At 46.5% G+C, this 25866-nt stretch overlaps 2 protein-coding genes across 3 annotated transcripts; one reads left to right on the plus strand and one right to left on the minus strand.

The window, feature by feature from the left end:
• Nucleotides 1-2570: 2570 nt before the first annotated feature.
• Nucleotides 2571-3359, plus strand: med9 (mediator complex subunit 9). The gene is made up of 2 exons (XM_088317534.1): nt 2571-2737; nt 2885-3359. The coding sequence occupies exons 1-2, from the start codon at nt 2655-2657 to the stop codon at nt 3102-3104; spliced, it is 303 nt and encodes a 100-aa protein (XP_088173660.1). The 5' UTR covers nt 2571-2654; the 3' UTR covers nt 3105-3359.
• Nucleotides 3360-3846: 487 nt separating this feature from the next.
• Nucleotides 3847-21651, minus strand: LOC148321989 (dexamethasone-induced Ras-related protein 1-like). Of its 2 annotated transcripts, XM_088317187.1 has the most exons (4): nt 21417-21651; nt 5541-6064; nt 4215-4593; nt 3847-4036 (listed from the first exon to the last, which is right to left on the minus strand). In XM_088317187.1, exons 2-4 carry the CDS (start codon nt 5809-5811, stop codon nt 3862-3864), a joined length of 825 nt encoding a protein of 274 aa, XP_088173313.1. In that variant the 5' UTR covers nt 5812-6064; nt 21417-21651; the 3' UTR covers nt 3847-3861. The 2 variants fall into 2 exon arrangements, with proteins under 2 accessions (XP_088173313.1, XP_088173315.1); XM_088317189.1 differs by lacking the exon at nt 3847-4036 and having other exon boundaries at nt 4064-4593.
• Nucleotides 21652-25866: the final 4215 nt, after the last annotated feature.

The following is a 25866-nucleotide window of genomic DNA, read 5'->3' on the forward strand; positions in this document are numbered from 1 at the left end:
GAGATGGATTGTCTGCTTGGTCCACTTGGAGGCAGCACAGTTCTAACTATCCAGTTTAGCGGAGCACTGCAAATGACCAAACCAAACAACGAATGAACGATATGAAGCCTGGTCATGTCTACCCTGTAAATTCATTATCACGAGAAAAGACGTGAGACAAAACCTCTGAAAAATGTTGTTCGTGCTTGTTAGACATAAAGACAGTAAAAGTGAGAAGGTGTTGCCGTTTAGTCACATTTGTCAATGTGTTTGATTCCATTTTCTTTATCATGGACTGAATGGAGGACAGTGACATGCCCTAACCTGTGTCATGTTGTTCGAGTCGCACAACAAAGACAATGTGGGCAACAGACATTACACGGGTGCAATGGCGTGATAGCATGACGGATGCTCAACCCCTTCTAATATACGTACATCTAATTTTCTTTTATATTTTGTGCAACTCCATCATTTTAAGACTTGTTTCACGCGAGAAGAGAAAATACTTTGAATCCAAAACGATCGACTTCTTCAACCGTTTGTCACAAATAATGCCCGTCACCGCCAGAGAAGAAAATCAAGATGATCAGTGATTTTGGCTTACAGAGTGTCATCTTCATACGGTCATCATGAAGTTAATGAATGCACGGCGGCCCAACCGGATATCTTGCAGCCATTTCTGTCGACATGTGTCAATTTAATTTCCTCGAGATATAATATTGCATATTCGAGCAGAGCAGGAGTAAGCACTGCTGGGTCGTGACCCACTTTTTTTGCGACTTATAAATGCGAGGTGACCACGAATTGTGGCCTACAAACTGAAATCTGGGTCACCATCAACGAGCATGTTCTGTATTCAATATGTGTTACTTGGAATGGGCTTAACAGCATTCTGTTATGCCTTTACATTTAATTACCATCACGACTTTTTGAGGGGGGGGGGGGCTACTATCTGACAGGTGTGAGAGTAGTGAGCGTGATACGAGGCCCTTTTCTTCTGAAAACGTTGTATTTTGCAAAAGCTCCACAATAGTCGTGGCAATATATAGGTCAGCGTGCTTTTGAAGGTCAGTGGACAAAATCAAATCCATGAGACACAAGACAACGCCTTTTGTGCCTACAGCAGTATCTAATTAATAGAACTTGAATTTTCTTTGTTACCATTTTGGTTTTCCTAATTTTTGGGAGTGAGGCTAAACAGCACCCAGTGACGCACTTAAGTGTCCCGCATGAGTTGCTCCATCCTTTCTAGAAAATCTCGACTGCGTTTGTTTGCATCAGTGCTTATGTGGTGTAATTGTGATTTAGTTATAATTACTAGGCCCATTTTTACTGCAACAGCTTGTAGTTAGCTAGCTCGCTATGCCGACACCTTGAAAATTAATCTTCATTGGATGACACAATTTAAAGAACAGCTTGCGTCATTATTTAAATTTTCAAGCGAGCAGGTAATGGATGCCACAAACGATTTCATTGCCTTGGCAGTCTGCTAGTGCGCAAGTTAGCGAATGGATCGCAGTGTGGAAAGTCTGCGATGACCCGGTGGGAATTACTCCAAGAACCGTGACGTGATTTCACACATTCAACACACTATTCTATTTTAGGTTCAATATAATCAATCAGCTACAGTAGAAATCAAAGTCACTCGACTATGTCCGCGATAGAGACGGGATATTATGGGAATATAGGTCAATGAATGAAGGATGAGAAGAAGATGGGTCAAATCATGTGCATGTCCATGAGAACAGCTCAATTTACAAAGAAACTAATAATGACAAATCCGCATTTTTTTTTTTACTCTTTTATGACCTTGTCTTTGCTTGTTCTGAAGGGACAAAGACCACCTAAAAAGAACCACTGAATTTGCGTGGAGGTTAAATTCAGGTTGCTAGGTTGTACTAATGTTGGGCAAGAATCCATTTAAGGGTCAGCCCGCTTGTTAAGATAATCAACACAAGCAAACAATTTTATTGTGAGGATTTGTCCTGTATGGTAAAAAAACAAACAGGCCAGTATTACGGAAGTGGCCCATTAAAAGCATACCGTCTGCATGCGAGGGGCGAGAATCAGTGTTTGGCTTGCATTTATTTTTTTTTACTGAAAGGTTGCCAATTACAAACATCACAATGAAATCTGAATTCAATAAATAACAGTATACAGGGGGTCTATAAAGTCTATTTGCTACTTTACTCATTTATTACAGAAGCAAATAGAGAACTGAGTAGGAATTATGACCAAGAAAAATGATGCTGATGTTTTTGTGCCAAAAGAAAGATATACCACAAAAAGTGCATTAATCAGACCTTCTCTCACTTTTTCCATTGTGTTTGGGAGATTTTCTGATGGAACAACGTCTGGATTCGAACTTCGCATCTGCAAGACAGATGGAACAAATGTAGTCATTTATCCATTCTTTGTTTCATTTCGTGACATATGTGCTATATAGGTGCATAGATGTCTTCAAAAACACGTGCATTACTTATTGAATGCGAAAAGTAATTATAACAGTTATATTTAAAAAATCTATTTATATACCTCTAACTGTAACCTAAGTGAAATGCTCGTTTTTTTAAGCAATGCTCGTCCCTTGGTTGCCGCGTTTAGTGTGACGTCATCAAGAAGCGCATTTTGGACATGACGCAGGCAAACTGCGACGAGAAAGCGGGAAGCAAACAATGATGGCCGTGTCACAGCAAAAGCAAGAAAAAGAAGGCGAAGACTGCTCTCTGCTGCCTTTGGTCCACGATATCATCAAGTCGTAAGTTCAAATCATCTCCAGTCTGTGATTAAGGGCTATACAAATAAAATTGACTTGACTTGACTTGACTCCATTCTCATTCCAATATTTTCGTTGTTAACGTGTTCGCCGCAGATAAAACTAAACCTGTTTGCTTGTGTTTTCAAGCATGGACAAGGAGAGCCCGGACGTGCACCAGGAGCTGAGCAAGCTGAAGGCGAAGATCCAGGAGGCCCGAGAGCACATCTCCGCTATGCCCGGCATCGAAAGCAGCCCGGCGGAGCAGCAGCAGCAGCTGGCGACGCTGCGGGAGCAGGTGCGCACCAAGAATCAACTACTGCAGAAATACAAAAGCCTGTGCATGTTCGACGTCCCCAAAGCGTCCTGAGTGCAGAAATGGACGATGAGCACACCGACTGGACGCAGGTCACGCGTTCAAAGAAACAGCGACGCTTTGTTTACAAATTACAAACGAGCTACGGTGGCCCACGAGACATGTTTGTTTTGCGTGGAGGAAAATTACTGCACTTTGAATTACTCAATTGTTTTTGAGGATATACATGTTACGTCCTTTTATTATTTTTGGAGAATTGTACTATGTTGTTTCATAGCAAACTTTTGTAATAAATACTGTAGATCAACAGCTGATTGTTTATTCTTCTTGGTGCTAATTTGAAGTCCTACCACTGCTTTTCTCAACTTATTTGAAATAATATCTCATTAATGTTGTCTTAGGCGGCACGGTCGACGGCTGGTTATCAAATCGGCCCCAGTGCACGTGTGCAGGGTTGGATTCCGGGCTCCAGCCATCCAGTGTGGAGTTTGCATTTTGTTTTCTCGGCGGCTCCAGTTTCCTCCCAAACTCTAAAAACGCTCAAGCTTAGCTGAGTGAACACAAAAAATGGACTAGGTGCGAGTGTGTTGGGCGCTTGTTTGTCTACGTGTCCACTGCGATTGGCTGGCAACTAGTTGAGGGTGTGACTGCCCTGCTCTGTTTAAACTTTAACGAAAAGTCGCCATAACTGAAGAAAATAGTTGACTCCCTGCTGAAGAGCATAAATGAAACGAGCCAAATAGACGGCGTTATTATGAGGCATCATCATAAAAAGAATCCAAGAGTGAGGCAAGACTATGAAAATAAGTTTTTATTTGATACAAAAGTTGACAGACATAATAAATAAACATTCAGATTTGTTCGTAATGTCAGGAACAATCAAGGCTGGTGCGGGATGTAAGCAAAGTTTATCAAGGCAACCGCACTGAGGGACCGACGTCCACAGCGGCATGGCTTCCTCTGTCCCGTCTCCAAAGTCTGGATTTGAGCCCAGTCCCCCCCCGCCCCCTCAAACGGGGTCAGCAAATGACGCAGCCTTTCTCCTTGGCCTGCCCGCCTCCCACGGCCTTCTCCTTGATGTACATCAAGTCACTGTGGACGCTGGGCCGTCGCGCGAACGGCGCTACGATGCCGTACGCGTCTTTGCACTTCCTGGCGCGGAACGACTTGCGGTGCAGCAGCTCGCACGACTGCAGCGACACCTTGCAGTGGCGGTCGGGGCTCATCTCGTCCGGCAGCTTGGCCATGGCGAAGAGCGTCTGGAACATGCGGTCCACGTTGGTGTTCTTCTTGGCCGAGATCTCGAAGTAAGCGCAGCGGCGCTCCTCGTCGCCGCCGACCAGCTGCTCGATCTCCTCCTCCTGCACTTGGTGTTGGAACTCGCGGTCGCACTTGTTGCCGCAGATGACCAGCGGCACGTCGGCGCTCTCTTTGGTCTTGTTCCTCAGGCACGACTTGGTCTCGTAGATCTGCCGTTTGAGGCGCTGCACCTCCTGGAAGGAGTCGCGGTTGTCCAGACTGAACACCAAAATGAACACGTCGCCTAAGCCATGCAAACAAACAAAAAAAAAAAAGCAAACGTGCAATTAGGATCGACTAACAATTGGACGACATGAAAGTGATGGTGTGAATTTGGGCTATTTTGGATATATTGATGAATGCATTCCTGCATTGCAGCGACTTATATGTGTGAGGAAAGCGCCTTTCAAACATTTTTGACATGGCATACATTTTCATAAACACCGACTGATGTTAATGACTAAATTGCACTGCATATTTTTGGGAAGGAGTTAACCTCTTCGTGAGTGAACTCTGTCTTTAGGTTCACATCGTTATGAGTGAGTTGAAATTCTATTGGACGTAATTGTCAATTGCAACGCATGGACTTTTTTAAAAAAAAAAAAAGGACTCAACTCTGATACAAGTTCTTTCCACGCTAGATGTATTTCTGGTGATATACATTTTTTTCTCATAAAAGAAGAAAAGCCTCATAATATTGCAAGGTTGTTCTCTTAATTAAAGTGACAGTGTTTCTGCTCATAGTTTATTCTCTTTACTTTGTAATGAAATATTTTTGTTCTTGTTTTTACCCTTCCTAAAGTGACCTTTCCTCATAACATTGCAACATTGTCCTCATAAAATGACAAAATTGTGTTTTTTACTCCAGTGAAATATTGTTACAACTTTTTCTCAATTTGCAACTTCCATACTTCTATGTGATATGATTGTTAAAATGGCATTGTGTGCATATTTCTCGAGTAAACTCTGCATTGCAATGATCAAAATTTGATATCATGCATGCGTAGATTTCAATTTGACGCACTCACTGTAGACTGCATTGAATTGATTTAAATTGCAAACTGCATTGCACGCACAGCGTGTACTTGAATTGCGTACTTTAGAACGACTTTTTTTTTTTGTCTTTTTTTGCACTCTGCATTGCTAATTGGATGCATGCACACGTCACGACAATTGGCTGCAGGAGCTCACCTGTGAGGATGGAGAGCCTCCTCATGGCAGGGAAAGGATGGTTCCCGGATGTGTCCAAAATGTCCAGCTGGTAAACGCTCCCCCTGATGCTGTAGAACTTCCTGTGGAAGTCCTCGATCGTCGGCGTGTACTGCTCGTCCACGCGCGCGTTCAGAAAGCGCGAGATGATGGCCGTCTTGCCCACCTTGGTGGAGCCGAGGATGACCATCCTGCGGCAGTTCTTGGCCGGGATGTTGAACTCGTTCTCGGAGGGTGTCATCTTCTTAATCATGCCGGTGCCAGAAAATCCTCCGTGTGTGAGTGCGTGCGGTGGTGGGAGTGACACGTGTGACGAGTGGCTCGGACAGCTGCGACAAGGGGTCCGGGGTGGCCTTTTTATTGGGCAGATGGCCACGCCTCCCGTGCGCGTCACGCGTCACGCTCCCGCCCATTGTAGTTGCAACAGAGCCCCAAATCCTTGTTACTAGGCTGGCTTGAGTCTTTGCGAGTGCGCGTGCGTGTGCGTCATGACAAGAGTCCACAGCCTGAAAAACAATCTCTCCATTAAAACCACGTGGAAATATCAGGCGCAGAACAAGATGTAAAAGTGAAAAGGCGTCATGTGTTCTTGCCGCAGGACGTTGTATTTTGCTGTTGCAAATAACCCCCCAAAAAACATAACAAAAAAAACAAAAATCCTCCATCCATTCGACATTTCTGTTCCTCAAGCTGCTCCCTCGAGGAAACGCAGCTGGAGTAGCAAGGTGTGACCAGAAGGGGGCACTCAACCTCACACATGCAAGAATTGTTGCTTTAGAAAAGTGGAGATAGGATTGGATTAGAGAGAAACTTTGGAAGCAGCGGCAAAGACGCAAAATGGTGGCAAAGTGGCCACCATAAACAATTCCCATCGTGACATAATTCGTCTCTCACTGCGCGATGACAACAAAAGCGAGACTCGTTCACGAAATAGCCTGGAAGAGTTGAAAGCTTGAACTTTGAATTTACATCCGATATTTAGCCGTTGTGCGTCAGGCTGGATGCCCCCTTTGCTCTCTTTGCTCTTCATTTTTGTTCTAGATATGAGAGCTAATTAAACAACATGTTTGGTCACAGAAAAAGTCCAATTCCATCATTTTTTTCCGAAGCATTTGCTTCTTTGTATTCCAAGGCGTTCCCACTCTGAACTCCCAATGTGAAGTATTGTTGTCTGGAAAACTAGCAGCCGCTTTTCGGCAGGTGTCTTCTCAATATACAAATTAGTCCCGTCAAAAGTGAAGCCAGTGCAGCCGCCATTGACTTCCTTCCCGTGTTGATCGCAGCCCGCCCGTTGTGACTCATTCACGTTGCCGACATGGCTACTTATTACCACTTATTAGGTTGAACTTCTCTTCCCAGTGCTCGTGAGAGAGGGCGAGACAGAGAGAGAGAGAAAAGAAAAAAAATCAAGACGTTTTTATTTTCATGACGACCGGACGCCTCGCGGGACGATAGAATACTTATGCTGGCACCATTGAGTACCCAAATAAATGTGGGTGGAGTTTGAGCATGTTTTACAGGACAAATATGCCGAATCCAAAAAAAATAAAAAGTCATCATGCCAGCCGTCTTACTGTGGGTCAAATAGGTTTAGGGCCGAATATTTCTTTGTTCCACACGTCGTTATAGTCCGAGCGGATAATTTGACGGATTTCTTTTTTTGTTTCTGTGCAATCTAATATTTCAGTTCGACTTCAAGCGAAACGTACAAACGGCCCTGAAAATGTGAATGAAATGTGATAGGTGTACTTAAGCCCGGCTGTTCTCGGCTCGGAGCGCCGACCGTTTGTGTAACGGCGGCGGAGGCGCTCCACCGCCGCTCCCTTCCGCCATTGGCCAGTAACGAAGCCGGCATGTTCCCTCCGCTGGTGACAAAAGCCGAGTGGTTTGCTCTGCCGTAACGCCGCACGGGACGAACGCGAGTGTTGTTTCTCACAAGCGCGTGCAAAGTTCTTAAGAAAAGCCTCATTGATTGACGACCCTCGGAAGAAAATGAACGCAGCAAAGTAATAACTTGTTCATGTTTGTGGAGGACAATCACGCTAGCGTAGCAAGACACTAAATCTTTTTCTCCATTTTTTCAACTTGAAGAGGAAGCAGCCATCGCATTCTCACCTGACAAACCGTTCCACCAAAGTCAAATGGCACTGATGATGACCGTTTTTTTTTTTACCGGGCCCCCACTTTTCCCCCAAAGTGTCTCGAATGACGAAATGGCGGAATGGAGATGAAAGGCTGCAGAAATGGCCAAAAAATATCAAAAGTCATCTTCAAATATATTGTGCGGGCTGCCATTCATTGGCAGCGAGCGAAGCAGGCTAACTGAATTCGGAAGGATGATGACGCAGCAGCAGAAAGAGCCTTTCACAGGTTTTCATCCAAAGCTTTTGTGGCATCGACCTCATTTGCAGTTTTTGATGCAAAATGCCAATCTGACGCAAAAAAACAAAAACAAACAGCAGATGAAAAACCGATTTTGCTGATGCTGACACACGTGAAAGTAAAAAAAAAAAAAAGATGTCTGAAAAACATGTAAACTAAACAATGTAGGGAGGGACTTGCTGGCGTGTTTCCACGTCTGCGTGTATGAACACACACAAGAAGGGGCGAGCTCTTTCACTCTGGAGGATAATGGCGGACACGCGCACACGCACACACGCACACACACACGCTCCTAAATGTGTGCACCTCAGTTAGCTTGCAAGCTAGCTGCTGGCTAGCGCCTCGCCAAGGGGAATGAATATTTTCCAAGAAGAGGTGGGGATGCAATAAAATACCCTTTTGATGGTTCCGCCCATCTGCCATGCAAAAAGAGAATCGCAATTTTGTGTCGGCGACAGTTGAAGTGTCTTTCTAGCAGATTCAAAGCTGAAGCGTCATTTCCAAGGTGACTTGTTATCCGTTTCGGCTTCGACTTTCTTCTTCTGATTTTTTTTCCATTTCTCATGATCTGGCCGTTTAAATCGTTGCCAAATCTTTCAAGGAGAATAAAGACTTGTTATTTTTGTGTGCTGAGCAAAGAAAAAAGAAACAAAAAAAACACCTCGATGGTTCGGAAAAGTCACCGAAAGTCACATCCTGTCCAAAAGCACATCGACAACATCGTGCAGAACATCACTTTGGAAAGCGAGCAAATGTTACACGAGCAACAAAAGCGTCGAAGCCAACGACGAGAACGACTTGTACAGATTATACGTCACGTGAATGGGAAATGTGCAAATGATTTATGTTGGCTTCAAAATTTGGGGGAACCTGTTTGGCTTTTTTTTTGGATTGTCAACCAAATTTCCGCTGAAAGAGTCAGCGTGGCGTTTAATTTCGAACAAGGCGTCCAAAAGGAAAAAGCTTTTAAAATGCTGATCTGCGCATGGACGGGTGGTCTGCTTTGAAATGGAAAACGAACAACGTACGGTGTGTCGTCCGTCCGCTCTTAATTATGTAACTCGGGCGGCGCCGTGCTGAGATCAAAAGAAACGGCGAGGACCAAAATGAGAGGACGCTTGCGCATCATCGGGACGGGCTGATAACTTTGAATTCCACACGCAGATATCAAAGCCTCAATTGTAGGCCCGTCCGGGAAGCCGGTGTTACATAACCACCCCGTCAGGTCCGCCATTTGGAGGAGTCAAAGCGGCAAACTGACTTCCAAACTAAACATTTCAACCAACCAATCAGGCCATTTGTGCAACCATTTGTAATTTTTTTTTAATGACACGGGATCGGCCTTCCAAAAGCACATGCACAGCAGCCACCGACTTGACTTCCTCTTGTTTTTGTTGACATCCGCGCCACGTAACAAGCACCAAGTCCCGACTCGGCGTGACGCGTCCACCGTCGGCGGCCGGCACGGACATTCCTACTGTTCTCTTAATAAAAAAATGAAATCATAATGAGCGTCGGTCATGCACAGACATGCAGCCGGAAGCCCGTTGCCGCCTCGGCGTCGGTCAGCGGCATGTTTTCCGACGGACAAATCATCCCGAAGAAAAACTTTGACCTTAACCTCAAGTCACGATGGCAAAACTGGAGTAAAATTGCCTTAAAAAGAATCCATTATTATTTTTTATATCGTACATCGGGACAAGTTCACACCAAAATGATGTTCAAGAAGCGAAAATGGCAATTTCGACCGCGGTGACATCTTTCCAGACAAGAGCCACGAGTGAACAAGAAAACTAAAGAAATGAACCCAAATTTGCCTTCCTTCTGCACCGACCGCGAACCAAATTGGTCATTATTGTCCAAATATCATCCAGACTTTCAATCTTGAGGTGACCGAAAGCAGCACGGCTCCCGTGCTGGCGTTTAACAACATTTTTTCACGCGGTGGATCCTCAAGCGGCCTACGCTCGCCTGATTTGAGCTCTCGATGATGATTGATGTTCCCGTTTTGATAACTGCTTTTTCTCCGGGCGGATCGGAGTATCTTGTTCCGAAAAATCACGTCCAAGCGCACGTCCAAAGTGTCTGGGTGAATTCCGGTCAAAGCGTTTTTCTTTTCCCAGAAATTAAGCCAAATTCAAACCGTTGAGCAATTACCGCAATTTGCCGCTTTTCTCCCGTAAGATTTCAGAATTGAACGACCCGCGTTCAACAAAGTATGTGGGCGGAACTAAAAGAGGACATGAGCGAATGGCTTCGGGACGCAAAGACCATCGCGTGCGCGCGGGAGCTGGCGAGACTTTGCCGCGCTTTTTTGCTTGGTGGATGCGAGCGCGAAACACGTCAGCGAAGGAACACGCTCGGTCCGGCAAGGCAAGAATGCCGCGTTCCAGTTTGGAGCGACCACATTTTGCTCCTCGTGTTCTAAAAATATCTTTCCGTGCCGTTCCGTGACCGAGCGGCAAACTTTAACGAGCACGTGCGGCCCAACAACAGATCGGCTCGATACGCTCCAGCTGCTCGCGTGGCCGCAGAACGACACTAATGATGTCTAATCGTCGGAAGGTTCACGTCGGCCGAGGCGCTGGAGGTGAACGGGTGCGCGAGCGAAAGCCAAAGGAAAAGACACGCAAAAGCGCAAGATCTCATACAAAGGCAAAACGGCGCGCACTCTCTTACCCGAGCGAGCTCTCGCCCCAACTCGGGAGCCGTCTCGGTTCGCTCGTGCGTCATGGCAGGTGCTGCTTGCATTCGACCAATCGGCTTCACCGAGCGCGGCGGCCATCGACTGAATAACCCAGTGAACTCGCTTCTTTTCCGACCTCGGGGAACTGGAATAGTTCAAAGCAGATGGAAAAAAAAAAAAAAGTGAGCTTCCAGGAAATGCCGCAGACGTCGAAGCAAAAATGGCGGCCACTCAAAGACAGCTTGAACCTCGTCAACAGGAAGGACATCAAAGCCGCGAATGACGCCTTCGGCGCCGTTGCCGCCGACGATGACGTCAGCTCGGGGGATGCTCGCTTTCGGAACGTCGAAGCGTCAGAAGTCGTGACCGCTGCTCAGCGAGGGCGCTCGGGAACCACCCGCCGCGTTAACAAATGAAAAGATTGCAAATCAAATGATATTTGCACGTGCGTGGATCAATTTTTCTTTCATCATCTCAGTCTGACTTTTTTCTGGTCTGGGGCGCTCAAATCTTTCGTTTGTGCGGCAACTTCCTTCCGGCCTCGACCCATTTTTCAATTTTCCTTTGTTTTGTTTTCTTGTTGCTTTTCGCGCGGTCGTGCTTTCGATTGTAATCGGACAAGCGAGTGAAGATGAATCTGAAAACGTTTTTTGCCACCCGGTTGAAGATGAGCAGTAAGTTGCCACGTGTAGGACACGCGCTTGGCAAAAGCTGGCGGCTCGCATCTCTTCTCACCAACTCTGAAAGGGGAATGTCGATGTTTTCGCCAACGGCAACGCGGCAGCCCGGTGACCCGAGGCAGATGTGGAATTCAAACGGCGCGTTTATTGGGACAACGTGACGAAAAGGCGATTTTATGGCCGAGCCAAAGGAGCAAAATGCGGCCATCGAGTGGCCGCCGGCGGGGACGCGAGGGTGCCGATAAAAGCGCCGCGCCGCATATTGTGGAATTAGCGAGGACGGAGAGGCGACAGGCACCGTTTTGGCGTCGCTTGGAAACGGGAGAGCGTCAACGATGCACCACTCGCTTCGCTTTCCACTTTTATCGTCTCACAATCGTGGACACGAGCAAATAATCAAGCGACAGGAGAAAAAGGTGGACGTCAAGATGAAGGAAAACGTGCAAAAGCGCGATTTGCAAATGCCAGCGTGCGCGTCTTTGGCATGTCCAGCTGGCGTTTTGCGACACCACGTGCAACGCTCGTTTGGCGTCGCCTCCGCAACACGCCACCTTTACTCGTCGCACACACGGAGCACAAAACCAAGACCACAAGCCACATTCAAATCGCGTACACAACTTGGCAACAAACTTTTTAATACAAAGATTTGGATGAATAATTTTTTTTTTCAATGATTTTTTTTCCATGGCAAGGAAAACCTCGGCCTTGGCGAACGGACCGGTTCCGTCATTAAAAAGGGAGTCCGCTTTCAAGTTCTTGTCCCAAAAGCAGGGACGCGAGCCAGGGAGCGGTTTCCTTTTTCCAAAAGAAAACTAAATGGGAAACAAGTTGAAAAATTCTAGCGTTCAAATCAACCAGGATCAAAGTAAGAAAGAAAGACGAGGAAACGAGAACGTGGACGTGACGCGAGACAACACGACAGCGGACGTGGACGATGACCAGACAAGAACCGAAATCAAACGGGGAACTAAATCCAAACGCAGTAACGAGACAAAGTTACGGAGCCCGTCGTGAAACGACAGGATGTCCGTGTTCAATTGTTCCCAGGCGGCCAATTTGTGCGCGACAAAAGGAAAAGAAGAAGAAAAAAAAAAGTGCGTCATGATGTCATGACATGGCTTGAATGACGACCAAATCATTCGGTGACTTTAAATTCATTTTCGCCGGAACAAATTAATTTGACGTCCATTCATGTCAATGATTTGAGATATGAATGTTTTGAGTGGGCAAGAAAGTTTTATCTTAAGGCGACTCGTCCTTTCTTTCGGTCACACGAGAGATTTGGGCAAACATGTTCGAGACGGGACGGACGTATGTAGAACAGAACACGAGACGCTCGTGTAGCACATCCGCTCGGCGCTCGTCCGTCTCGCGGGTGAGCGAGCGCTCGGGCCCGTGGACAACGTGTACCATAACAATTAGCCGCCGCCGCGGCTAATGAGCTGTAATCAAGCGCTAAAAATGCATCGAGATGGCGTTTTAATGACAAAGGGGGCATGCGTCGTCACTCGCTGGCAGCAAAGTGTGTCTTCAGCTCATCGTCGTCATGTGAGCGTTTCAATGAAAAGGGAGGCGTCTTTTTTACTAAACAAATTCATGGCAAACGTTTTCCAATTCAGCGTTAGCTCGCGAACGGGAACATTGAAGCGATGACATCATCGATCGTTCCTGTCGCAGCAACCAACGCATCGTGAAAAGTCGACAACGGAATTATTTCTCCATTGGAAAACGCTCACCAGGAATTCCGTGAAAGTCTTTTGAAGGACATTTTACATGAGGTGACATTCAAGATTCGAGCGTGTGTGTGTGTGTGTGTGTGTGTGTGCGCATTTTCCACTTTTCCAACATTTCATTATTAAGGAGTGACGCAGTCGGCTTTCACCTCCCCGACTAGCGTATTTATTGTCGATGGGCCAACTGACCCACAATTACGACACACACGCACACGCGCACGCACACACAACGTGTAAGGTGATATTTGTTGCATAATGCAAAGCTTGGACTCTGCTCAGAAAACGAGGAGGAGGCAGATTGCAAACATTGCAAAAAGTGTCTGCCGCTCTTTATTTCGAGGTCTTTTTTGTGTGTGTGTGTGTGTGGGGGGGGGGGGGGGGGGGGCGATAATATAATTGGTCTTCCAATTCCTTTCAAGTGGAAGTGCAGATTAAAAGAAAATATCCGAAATATCAAGAAGCGTCAAACTGGAAAAAAATCATTTCAAATGGTTCATTTCTTCTCACGTCGTTGGTTTTGCGCGGTCAGGACTGAGTCGCCGTCCGTTGGTCGCGTTCGGCAGTCTGAAGACGGCTCCAAAGTTTGGCCGCAATCCGGCACCGGATGCCGCCCCGCAAGTTTGGCCCGGTGACGAAAAATTGACTTCAATGTGCAATTGTCGGTCCTTCGGAGGAGGAATTTTTGTATTTATTTTTGGGAACACTTTGGACAACGTTGACATTTGATCCCTGCTTGGAAAGAAAAATTGCATTGCGTTGGAAATGATGCCGATGACGATAACGATAAAAAATTCTCAATAAAATTTACTGACTGAGATCAATCAAAGATGAATTAAAAAAAAAACACACAAAACTCTCAGTACAGCTTGGATTCATTGCGGAGCTGTCAATGGAAAAGGAGAGGAAGACGACGAACGCTCGCGCGCACACGCACTTACGTGCACACGCGCGCACACGCAGGCACTGGACAAGCTGTTCTTCCCAAACTGGCAAAAAAAAAAAAAAAAAAACCTGCTGGCCTGAAAGCTTGTGTGTCTTCACACCTTACGTGCTCTGCTTTCACAATGTTTTGCTTTCACCTGCACACACACGCACGCACACGCACCCGCACGCGCACACACACACACTTAGAAGTGTAGCCCACACACACCCTGTCCTTGTTCTCCTTTGAATTAGTAGCATTATTTTTAAATATAAAACTTGAAATTTGATAACATGAAAATGTTTTTCGTGTTTTGGTACTTTTTGGGTCATCGTTTTCCACGTCTCAATTGTTCTGTTCCTTTTTTCTGTCTGGTTTCTTCCTGGCCGAAATTTGCACTTCCCGCAATGAAGAACATTGAACGCTTGCGACGCGTCGACGCGTCGGCATCGGACACTCTTTCCGCCCAAATCATTTCGTTCCGCCACAGTCAGAACAAATCCAAGTTGGTTTGACGGACGAGTTTTGTTCACACGAGTGGAACGGAGGGGCCGTTCGCGACTTCGCCGAAGACAGACAGAGACCGTTTAAAATTGATTCCCAACGCAGAGAATCGAAGATTCGACGTCAGCGAGAGAAAAAAATGGTGACACGAGTGCGGACGGGTCGCAGGTGCAGAAAATCCAAATTGAAGAAATGTGCAGCGCATTTGGTCCACGAGCAAACTCAACGTGCTTCACAAAGTAGCAAAACAACATTGGAAGGCAAAAAAAAAAAAAAGAAAATCAGCTTCTGCTCATCAAATGGAATGCAAACGTTGACGGCTCGCAACGTAATATATTACTGTAAAGCGTGACACTTTCCGAAAGCCGGAGCGTCGCCAGCTGTTATGCGTGCGTGCGTGCGTGACATTCCACGATGGACGCAAGCGGCCCTCATAAAAAGCGTCCATTTGGAAACATACGCGTCTCGTCAGATGACGCAGCAATTCGCCTTCTGATGGCATGGTCGGGACGTCGTGTCGCATTTTGTTCACTTTTTTTTTTACTTTAACAGAGCTGAGCACTGCCGGTCAGTTGCCCACCCGCCGGCCGCGACCTCAGTACGGTTCCGGCCTCGACCCTCCAGCTTTATTCGTAATAATTGTCGGCCCTTGACCCCAATCCGGTCCCCTCAAAAAAAAAAAAAAAAGCGTCCATCCATGAGGCTGCCGTGGGAGTGATGCTAACGGCAGATGTTTATTTCAACTTTATTAGCTGACTAACTTACGATTCAGACCCACTTGGCGTATTACGGTCTTATTTCGCTCCTTCTTTTTTCTTTTCCACGAGCGTGGTCAGAACGCCCCGTTGGTGTTCTCGGGATTGTGGTATTGCCCCCCCCCCCTCTATCATGGTATGCCCCAGTTGCAGGCGGGGACTAAAATCAAGTCCCTGCCTTTGTTAATCAAACCCTTCTTTTGAAAATGTGTAACCCCCCCACCCCCACCCCAAAAATGGGTGTCCCACCGGGCCGGGAACTTTTGAACGACCGCTTCAGAGGGCAAAAGAGTTGATGCAAATCTTGCAAATGGGACACATTGACGGCGCCTAATTTGAAAGTCTGTGAATGAAAACGCCCCCTCACGGCCTCCCAGGCCAACGGGGGCTTTTCTCTCTCCATTGTGGCGAGACGCCGCGGGCTCGAACATGAAAGCAACCTTGTCGGCAGCCGCTGACGTCGACTTTGTTGTCGGGCTCGCGCAGGTGGACACGTGCCGAGAGCACGCGGCGACCGGCGCTCACGCCGACTCGCAATTTTGGCCGACGTGTCGAAAACGAGACTCGCGATTGCGATTGGCATCCCGGAGGTGGTCGAGATGCGAAGAGAAAAAGAACAAAAAAACTTCCTCCTTTTGTCACGTTCGCGTTGACGCGGCACGCGACAGACGACGTCATCGTTTTTCTAGGCTCAGTGCTTTTCTATTTTCTACAAATGAACCTCCGAGAATCCCTCAACGCTTTCGTTGCCGAGTGACGTAACAAACGGAGAGAAAGTGAAATAGAAAAAAAGCGGCAAGTGCAGAAAATCTTGATGGCGGGCGAGACGACGAACGTTGTGCTGGTCTCCCGTGACGACGCGTTTCCACGCATCGGCGTCGACAACATGACTTCACATTCCGATCTTTTGCGAGCATGTGAACACGTTTGTTCCGCGGTTTCGGAGATTCGTCGAGTAATAAAGATTTGAAGAGAGGCCGCCGGAGTCCGCGGGAACTCAATGCAAGCCAACAGACGAGGCAAAGAAAAAAAAAAAAAAACTCAACCGGCGCGACAAATCGTGACGACGTCTTTTTGTGCGGCTCAATGTTGACGAGGTCAGTTGAAAGGTTCCTGAGCGCTTTTTCTCGCGTTCACGTTCCATTTTAGCTTAGCGGTTAGCATGGCCGCTTGCACGCTCGCTTCTCGCGTGATTCGGTCTGACGCGTCTTCCTTTGGCGAGCGCAAAACTTGTTAAATGTTTGAGAAATACGTCAGGTCGGCAGCGGGCGCGCAGCCCATCGGAGGACCCCAAACACATCCAGCAACCCGACCACATCGACACCAAAGAACGGGAGAGCGCAAACATCACGTCATCGCCTCTCATGAGCAGAATTCTGCCGATCACGTCGGCGCGAAAGCTTATCAGCGATTCTTTGACATTCGATCTCAAGCGAAGCTGGCAAACGCCGCGCGCCGTCCTGTTCCGCCGTCCTGTTCATCCCGGCCACGTGAGACGGCCGATCGCACTGACATACTAATACTACTGAACTCCTTCATCAGCGGTGCACGGAACATCCGCACGTGAACGCGGTCTTTGCGCAACGTCCACATTTATATGCCAAGTGGGCGGGGCCGTGCAGGTGGGTCATGTCACTAGCTCACCGAGTCACCAAACAACAGCAACGGCCGCGTCGCATGAGAAAGCGCTCGCGACACGTGCGCAGGATGCCGGAGCGCCTTCGACATTTTGCCGCAATTTCAAAATCACGGCGCTCCGAATGGAAAATGAGATTGAAGTCAGAAAAAAAAAAGAAGGAGCCAGACTTGGCAGAAGAAAAAGGCCATTTGCGTCCAATCCGGTGAAGGTGACAAACGAGTCATGAAAGTGCCAATTTGGCGTCCACGCAAATGATTTCTGATGATTCGAAAGGCAAACGTGACCAAGTTTGTTCTCGACCTCGACGCAATGTCGTCCGCCAGAAACATTCTTGCACTTCGAAGGTCAAGCGTCATCCTTTGAAACTTTTTGATGTCTTTAGCAAAGTAGCATTTAGGTCTCCCAATGTGTTCTGTCAACCAAGTTATTGGCTCCGCCCACTGCCAGTGCGCCCGTGGGCCTGAAGAAAAGTCACCAAAGCGGGGGGGGGGGCGCTTGATCCCAGCACTTTGGCTTGTGTCGAGTCGGAAGTGCACACTTTAAGTCAACGTGCAAACGGTGGAACCTTTTGGCGTTTTTCTGCCTTTTGCCGTTGCCGCTCATCCGTGCCTTCCATTTTGATTCCCTCCAATCAAAAACAAGCACTCAAGCGCTTGAACGTCGCTCGAGGGCTCACCAAGCTCCCGTCCGATTGTCGTAATGACACGTGCGCGGCGCACGCTTTCAACCAATTTTGGAGGTTAGTGCTCTTGACACGCGCATGTCAAGCCACTTTCAGTCGAGATGTCGCCCGCCGAGGTCCGAAGGCGCTTCGGTCCCGCGACGCATCAAATTGTTGCCTTGCTCGACCCGTCTTGCAAAGTCCACGATTACGTAAGCGGCATCTTTGCGGACGTCATCCCCGCAAAATTGAAAAGATTTCTTTTACGCGTTTCAGATGACTGATTGCCACGTTCGATATTTGAGATTTTTTCTCCGGCTTGGTCCTTCTGTTTCTCTTCTTCCGTGCGTGATCAACTTACGTCACTTTACATCGTTTCTTACAACAAAAGCCGTTTAAGAATTTTTCTCGATAGCCGAATGAAGGTCGTTCGCAATTAAGCTCGTCCGAGGAAACGGAAGCTCCTGCGTTGGCAGCGGGAAAAGCAGGGGGAGGAAATCGAGAGAAATCATCAACGCACGTGCAGGAAAAGGGCGGCGGACGCATTTGCATGCGACTTTAATCACGTGTCACGTGTCAAACGAGAACTCGGGCAAGCCGTGATGTTCTATTCAGCGGGCAAAAAACAACAAACAAACACATCGGCTTTGAAACATTCGCCGGTAACGAGCAACCGAGGCAACTTTTCATCTTTTAGGGCGGCCATGTTTTTTTTTTTCGTTTTTTTGCGCATTCGCTGCAAAGGTCGCGCTTTCTTTTTTCGTGTCACGTTCCAGAGCTGGGTGGGCACTTGACCCTTTTTTGTTGGTCAGCCCCCCCACCCTGCGGCTGTCATTCGAATGGTCAGTTAGCCAGCGAATGATGTTTAAAACAATCTCTGCCGTTAGCTTCTCTGCCGCAGCGGCGTCATGCACGGATGCTGTTTTTTTTTTTTTTTTTTGGGTGTTGGGCTGCGAGAACGACAATTTTTAAGAATAAGGCCGCAGGGTTGAGGTCGGAACGGTACCGATATTGCGGCCGTAATGCTGACCGGCAAAAAGGGTCAAGTGCCCAGCCCCAAACAAATTGTTGTTCGCCCTGAAAAATGTTGCAGAGCGCACACGTTCATTTGTGCGTTTCAAACGAATCGAGACCGTTGGCTCAATTGATGGCACTTGATTCATGCAAACGTTTGATGCTCTGAATTGGATCATTTGTTACGAATCACCTTTTGGTGCCAACAAACGCGTCTGCGCTGCGGCAAGTGTGCAAGCCAATCACAAGAAGCGACAAAAAAAAAATCTGTCCTTTTTTTTTTTTTATTTAACCTGAAGATGGACATGAATTTCGACCAAAAGGAAATGCCAAACTGTTTTGGTTTTTCCTGGAACTGTCAAAGGAGACTTTTTGTCAGAGCAGAAAAGTGGGAAAAGTCCATTTTTCTTGGGACGTCTCAAGATGTGTTCACGTGTGAGCACATGTGCCCCCCCCTCCACTTCCCTTCGCTCCTCCACGGCCCCCCCACCCGAAGCAACTGTCACATGCTGATTATCAGCTTTTTGGAGAAGCTTTTCTTTCACTTGACATTTGCCGAAGGTTGTCGCAGCAGCTCATTGGCTCGCTCGCCGACAAAAGCCCAAAGCGTCCCATTTTGTCATCGTGCAGCATCGCCGCGTGTCCAAAGTGAAACGAATCCGGACGCAACTCCCTAACCTGTCTGTCAATTGGATTTTGCACAAATGTACACCTGGGGTTCGTTGCCGTGGCAACAGCCACTCTCAGTATTAGTCATATTTTGCAAACCCTTTCACCGCCATTCTTCTCCATCTGGCGTTTTGGAAATGAACTTGTTGGCCACAGTAATGCCAAACGCCTCCGCGATCATCATCAGCCTCGTTTTTGATCCTCACAACATGAGGCTTCTCGTTTGGAAGAGAGTCCGTCTCCTGAGCGCGAGCAGCCGCAACGCCACTTTGGAGTTCAAAATGGATTTATGAAACAATCTCATTGTCATTTGTCAAGCAACACATCCACCGACCGACTTGACGATTTGAGAAAAGGAATGAAAGGAAATGTCGCCCTTTACAAATGCATCAAATCAAAATTGCGACCGTTGGTCAAAATAAAAACGGATCAATGCATTTTACCTGCAAATAAGATTTACCAACCAATAGAAGTGAAATGATCAAAATATGACAATGAATCTGTGGCGTTGAAAAGTTGGCCCACAATGTGCTGAATGATTTTCTGGCAACAACCTTGAAAGAATAACTCACCCTAATAAACGATGAAAGAAAGAAAAAACACTTTTGCGGTAAACTTTCATTCTACATTTGGTCGTTTACTGACTCAGACAGTCGACGTCGCAGAATTTTTTTTTTTGGACGGTTTTCTACTTATTTTCAATCGATTAGGCGCCCGGAAACAAAGCTCCGGTCTGCAAAGTCGTCGCTTGCATTAATGCACCAACGTTGACTCCCTTTTCTCATTTATTTCAGCTTCTCACCTTGGGCGACGGTTGAAATATTGTCACGCCCGCAGTTGCGGAAATGTTGTTTCATTTCACTCACGACTTTCTAAATATTTCATAAGTCTATAGTTGGCACATATCAATTTTCACTGGTGGGATCTAAATGCGGCGTCATTGCACACTTGCAATTGATGTTGCTTTGACATGAAGGCGACTCTTTTGAAGTACACGTATGCTTTTCAAAAATGGAATCAGCAATCCAAAAAGTTCTGCCTTGCTCAAGGGCGCCTGGACAGGAAGCAGGAAGCAGACTGGCATGCATGGCCAATAATATAGTTTCATCAATTTCATCCACCCAGTTGTGGGTTGTTTGTTGAAGAAAAAGCTTGCTTTTCATTTTTTTCTATCCATCTATCTATCAATATATATATTTTTTTTTTATTTTTGTCACTTTGAGTAATTTCAGAATCAGCATCAGAATGCCCTTTATTGTCATTGTTAGAATTAGAATTAGAATTAGAAACCCCTTTATTGTCATTGTACTCAAGAGTGCAACGAGATTAGAGAGCTCCCCTCTCCAGTGCAATACAACAATAATACAGACAAATGACAGCATGTTCATGTGTAACTCAAGAAAAAAAATACTTTTCAAAAATGGTGTCATTACAAAAAGTGAAACCCATAAACACACAAAAATAATAGAAAGGCAAAACTTGTTCTATATAAACATGAGGACACACCTGATCTGTTGGAAGTCAACCGGGCAACAGACTTTTCATTTAATGAAATAGAATAACGTGTGCGGTGCATTCAATTCGAAAAAGCAAAAAACAAAAATCACTTTCAACTCGTCTCACACTTATGACGTCACTCAGTGAAACGTCAGTAGCGCGTCGACACGTCAGCAAACAATTACTATTTATACATTATAACAATACCTACCTAATCTCACCGAAAATCATTTTAATGTTTTTTTTTAATAAATACAATGAGCGCACGTTTTAGTGACGTTGTTTTGATCAGTTATTTTGAAGCAAAACACTGAATAAAAATTTATGAACTACACTGTGCGTAAATTTTTCTATTTGGAACTTTCCACAATATACTCATTCATCCAAATATTCTTGCAATTAGGTGGCTTGCAGACAGATTGGAGGATCAAACGTTTAATGGGCCATTATTTGTGTATTACGAGGTCATTTTAATTATTGATGACTTATTGTCCTCCAGGAAAAATAAAATAATGACTGTTTTCCAAAGAAAACACTGAAAGTGAGCGTCATAAAATAAAGTGAGTTTCTGTCCACTGGGTGGCGCCACAGAGCTGAATTTGAATCCACCCATCTTTTTTTTTTTAATCCATACGTGAAAAGAGAGCCTGCAGTGCCACCTTGTGGAAGATTTATGAATTTAAACAAAACCCAAAAAAACCTCTCAGGTTACTTACCGTGGTGACGAGAAGGTTGAGGAAAAGGAGGACCCCAAAATACAGGGGAGCGAGGGAGGGGAAACTTAACGGGAATTGAATAAAAAAATAAAAAATAAAATAACGTAAAAGTACAAAACAACTGGAAACAAAAAAAACAATGCCATGACTGAACTAAAGTTGACGAGACAGGCAGGAAGGACACGGACAGGATCACCGGACAGGATCACCGGACAGGATCACCGGACAGGATCACCGGACAAGTGCTACTGACACAGACATTGGAGCAACAAGAAGTGAAAGCAAGCAGGGAACTAAATACAAAGAAATTGACAAGACAACGAGGAGCACCTGGACAAGACACGCAGGGTTGGAAGGAGCTGATTGGTTAACACAAGAGCTTGGGTAAACCGACACAGGTGGACACAATCGATTCGACCAGACAGAAGACACGCCAACACAAGGCCAAAGCGTAAAACCAAATATGAAAGCAAAAACAACAAATACAGATCCTGACAAACCCCATGTCAATTCATGTTAGCAGTAGCGCCACAATAACCAAACAAATGAACGTTTCATTTCTCGTTTCAAACTATTTAGTGCTCAAGTGATAAGCTCTGTGGTTGGTTGCCATGGTGATGCGAGCAGGCGGAGCATGGCCTGAGGTGATGTTTGTTGGAACAACACTTGAATTTATTGTCACACTTTGCAAGAGCACCTCTGGCGGCCCGCACCGCCATCATAGCACATCTGGAATTATGCATTAAAAAATGTGGCAATATTGGACTTTGCTCTCGTTGCAATCAAGAGAATGTGAAATGTGACGAAAACGAATGAGAGAAAAGGTTACTAAATCCAGAGAGCTGGACATGCTGCGGTGCCGGAGTCAAACGCCACGATGCCCGTCCTCATTTGCTTCCTTTCAAGCAAACGTTTGTGCGTCCATGCTGAGCGTCCTTCAAAGACGCTGTGGTCGATCCAAAATGCTGCCCGACGGTGTCGCTTAGCAGTCACGTCGTAAATACGTGAGCCCGGTGACCCTCTTGACAAGCACCAGCAGGAACCCCCCCACCCCCTCCCCGGTCTCTGAAACGCGGCGTCGAGGAGGCGCCGGAGGATTTTGTTGAGCGGCTGACCTCGCCGACCACGTTGAGGTTTTCGACTTTGCTTCGCCACAATTAACGGACCAAAACGGCGAAGGCTTGCCTCTGCCTCGTTTTAGTTGCAGGAGTGAATCGGTCTTTACAAGTAATCATTTTGCATCATTTGTCGACAAACAGGAAGAGTTTTGCTGCTTTTCCGGTGAGAGTCTGCAAGGAAAACCTGACTTTGCAGTTGCCTGAATGCAGACCAACAATTGTGATCATCTCGAACACACGCGCACAGTTTTTTTTTCGTATTTCTGAACGATCCTTTTTTTTCACACGTACACGTGCACACAAGCACGAGCGGAAAGGCCGCCATGTTGACCCCACAGTGGTGACAATAGATTGAGTTACATAAGAAAGGCAGGAGCCGAGACTGGCACGGCTCCCGACGGGGCCGGAACCGCGCTGGAACAACATGGCCTGCACTTTGTCACATCCCACAAAAAGATATGACACGTGAGCGAGCCGCCATGTGTTGCCGATCACGGCAGCATTAAGACAACATCGCAAACGCTCACCCCAAAAAATTTGCGGCCGTCCGCTGAGAGGAAACCAAGCAACGGCGCGCACAATTGACTCGATCGGGTTTCATCGGCTCCCTCTTTTGTCTTTCCGCCTGGGCACGTCGCGAGCGGCAAACATTTGTTGCTAAGTGTTCCTCCCACACTTTTTTTGGGCTCCCACATGCTGGCGGCTCGCTCTCGCTCTCCACTGGCTGCCTGCGGACGATTGCAACTTGTGTGGGAGCGATGGCGAGTGTGTTGCGAGAGGAAACACTTGAGGGGGGGGGGGTGCATGATGCTAATTCCGCATCATCATGAATGACTTTGGCAAGTTGGGCCTCATCTTGACCTCCAGCAAGCGCAAAAACGAGCGGTATTGTTTTGATTGCGCTCGGTTAGTTTGCAGGATTAGGGCACAAAATGTTTCGGTGGCGGGAGGTGAGGAATCCCTTAATTGTTGCCAATGAAAAATGTCAAAGCATATTTTATTTTACTTTGGTTTTTTTTTTATTGAGAAATGTACGAAAATCAATCTGTGTTCTCGAGAGAATGATGAGGATTTCATACAACTATGTGCATAGGAAAAGTCTACACACCCCTGTTCGGAAGTTTTTCTAACACAAAATAATGAGAACAAAGAAATAATTACAAAGTGTGGTTCAAGTCAATTTTGAAAAAACAAAAACAACACAACCTGGTTGCAAAAATATGCACCCCCTCCAAATACTTTCGAGTTGTCTGAACGCAGTCTTGTTGGCTGCAGTCTGTCATATTTGTCCTGGCTTCAAATTGCGACGACGACGTGCTCAGAGCGCAGCCGTCTTGCGCTCACCTGTTGGTAATTCCCGCCACCTTGACTGACAACGTGAAGACGAGGAGAGCAAAAGAAAGCGCACGAATGGCAGCAAGTATGGAAAAGCTGCGGCGACAAGATGAGCAGCTCCGTTGTCACCTCGTTCGCAAATCGCACGAGCCAAGCCAAAAGAAAAAGTGAAAGACTGCGGACAACTGTTCAGCGAAACACAACGCGACCAGATGTCAATTTGTTGCTGCATTTTTTTCCTCTTCCTCTCCACTTGACTTTTTTTTTTGTCTGAAATGAGAAACATTCCTCTGTGCCGAGGACAAAAGAAACATTGGAACACGCCATTAACACATTGAAATGCCGAAAATTTGACAATAATGTGACGCTGTCGACGCTGTTTTCTTTCCTTAAGTCTTCTGATTTTGTCTTTTCGCGCCCATCTGGCGCACCAGGAAAAGTTAAAACAGCTCCGACAAATCATCGGCGACTGGCTTTCGCTAACCGCCATCGGGATACATTTAATTGAAAGCAAACTACTTTTGCACGCTTGCTAGATTTCGTTTATGATTACAATCTTTTTCGAGCCGGAACTCACAATTACGGTTTGGATCGGCATCCACCAGACATGTTGAGGTCGCCGTGGGAACCAACGGATGGAGGCGGACGAGAAGGCGGCGCGTCGGAGCCGTCAATCCGCCACTTCAAGAGCCTCGCTGGCCGCTCGCCATCCTTTGCCGAGGTGAAAGCTCGTGTCGCCGCTGCTGCAGATATGTCAATAAATGCAACGAGGCGCTCTTTTGACTTGCTGCAGGAAGGCCGGACTCGGAGAGATGAAGATGAAGATGACGACGACGATAAAGATGAAGATGAAGATGACAACGACGACGATAAAGATGACGATGAAGATGACGACGACGACGATAAAGATGAAGATGAAGATGACGACGACGACGATAAAGATGAAGATGACGACGACGACGATAAAGATGAAGATGAAGATGACGACGACGACGATAAAGATGAAGATGAAGATCCATTCTTCCTATCCACTTCATTGCCCTTCTTAATCAGCCTCGAAATCTTTCCCAGTTCCCAGCGCCCTCTTTTTTCTTTCCTCCCCGAGTCAGCCAGGCTCATTAGTCAGGATGAGGCTACGCTAGCAGGCGAGCTAACCCAAACAATGAGATGCGGTCAGGTGGCGGAAGCACCAATTTGCCCTTGCATGTCCGTCGGGCCGGAACCTCGAACCATATTACCGAACATTTTTTTTCCTGTTTGTGTTTTTCCGTCCTTCATTTCTTTGCTGACATGCAAGTCCCCTCAAATTTTGTTTAGAAACTACAACGGCTTTAGACATCAACATAGCCCGGTTAACTTGTCAATTTTTGTCAGAAATCAGACCAAGTCGTCTCGTTTGTGAACTTTGATGTGAACGCCAACTTGTGTCCCGAACATGACAGCAATCTCCCGTGTTCTCCAATCGTCCGGGCTTTAGCGTTGGAAGCGACAGTGTGTCTGCCATGACTCATTCACTGCCGGCTGTTTTCAAAGTTCAAAGCTTCTTTCTAAATTGTTTGGTCTTTCATTCTCTTATTTTCGTATCGTTCAGATCTCAATGCTAGACGACCTGCGGTGACATTAGAGGACGTGTGGCAGGAATTTCTGGCAAGAATAGGCCGTGACCTGCACATGACAACAATCGCTTGTCTCGTCTTGGCAATAAGGTAGGGTGACCTAACGTGAGGAAAAACACCAAAATGCTGCACATGCACGAATAAAGTCTCATGAAAGCTGGTGGAATCTTTTTTACGGTCTGTTAAAAACAAGGTTGGACTTATTAGTCATCAAAGGTCCAAATTTCCATCATGATTTTTTTCCCACTGCATCCTCACAAAAATCTTCCATTTCACCGGGGGTGTGTAGACTTTTGAAAGGCAATGTATTTCCAGTGAGGCTTCACTTCAGAGACAAGTGGACAGGTTCCAGGGAAACTGGATCCAAGCACCCTGAAGAGC

This window comes from Idiotropiscis lumnitzeri, chromosome 15 (genome assembly GCF_059441095.1).
Source record: "Idiotropiscis lumnitzeri isolate Australia: NSW breed Sydney's pygmy pipehorse chromosome 15, RoL_Ilum_1.0, whole genome shotgun sequence".
Taxonomy (NCBI): domain Eukaryota; kingdom Metazoa; phylum Chordata; class Actinopteri; order Syngnathiformes; family Syngnathidae; genus Idiotropiscis; species Idiotropiscis lumnitzeri.

Coding starts and splice junctions, on each gene's coding strand:
- LOC148321989 (XM_088317187.1), bottom strand. CDS start 5,811: ATGATTAAGAAGATGACACCCTCCGAGAACGAGTTCAACATCCCGGCC. Junction 4,594..5,540: donor GAGGCTCTCCATCCTCACAG/GTGAGCTCCTGC, acceptor TGCATGGCTTAG/GCGACGTGTTCATTTTGGTG. Junction 4,037..4,214: donor GAGCTGCTGCACCGCAAGTC/GTTCCGCGCCAG, acceptor GGGACTGGGCTC/AAATCCAGACTTTGGAGACG.
- med9 (XM_088317534.1), top strand. CDS start 2,655: ATGATGGCCGTGTCACAGCAAAAGCAAGAAAAAGAAGGCGAAGACTGC. Junction 2,738..2,884: donor GTCCACGATATCATCAAGTC/GTAAGTTCAAAT, acceptor TGTGTTTTCAAG/CATGGACAAGGAGAGCCCGG.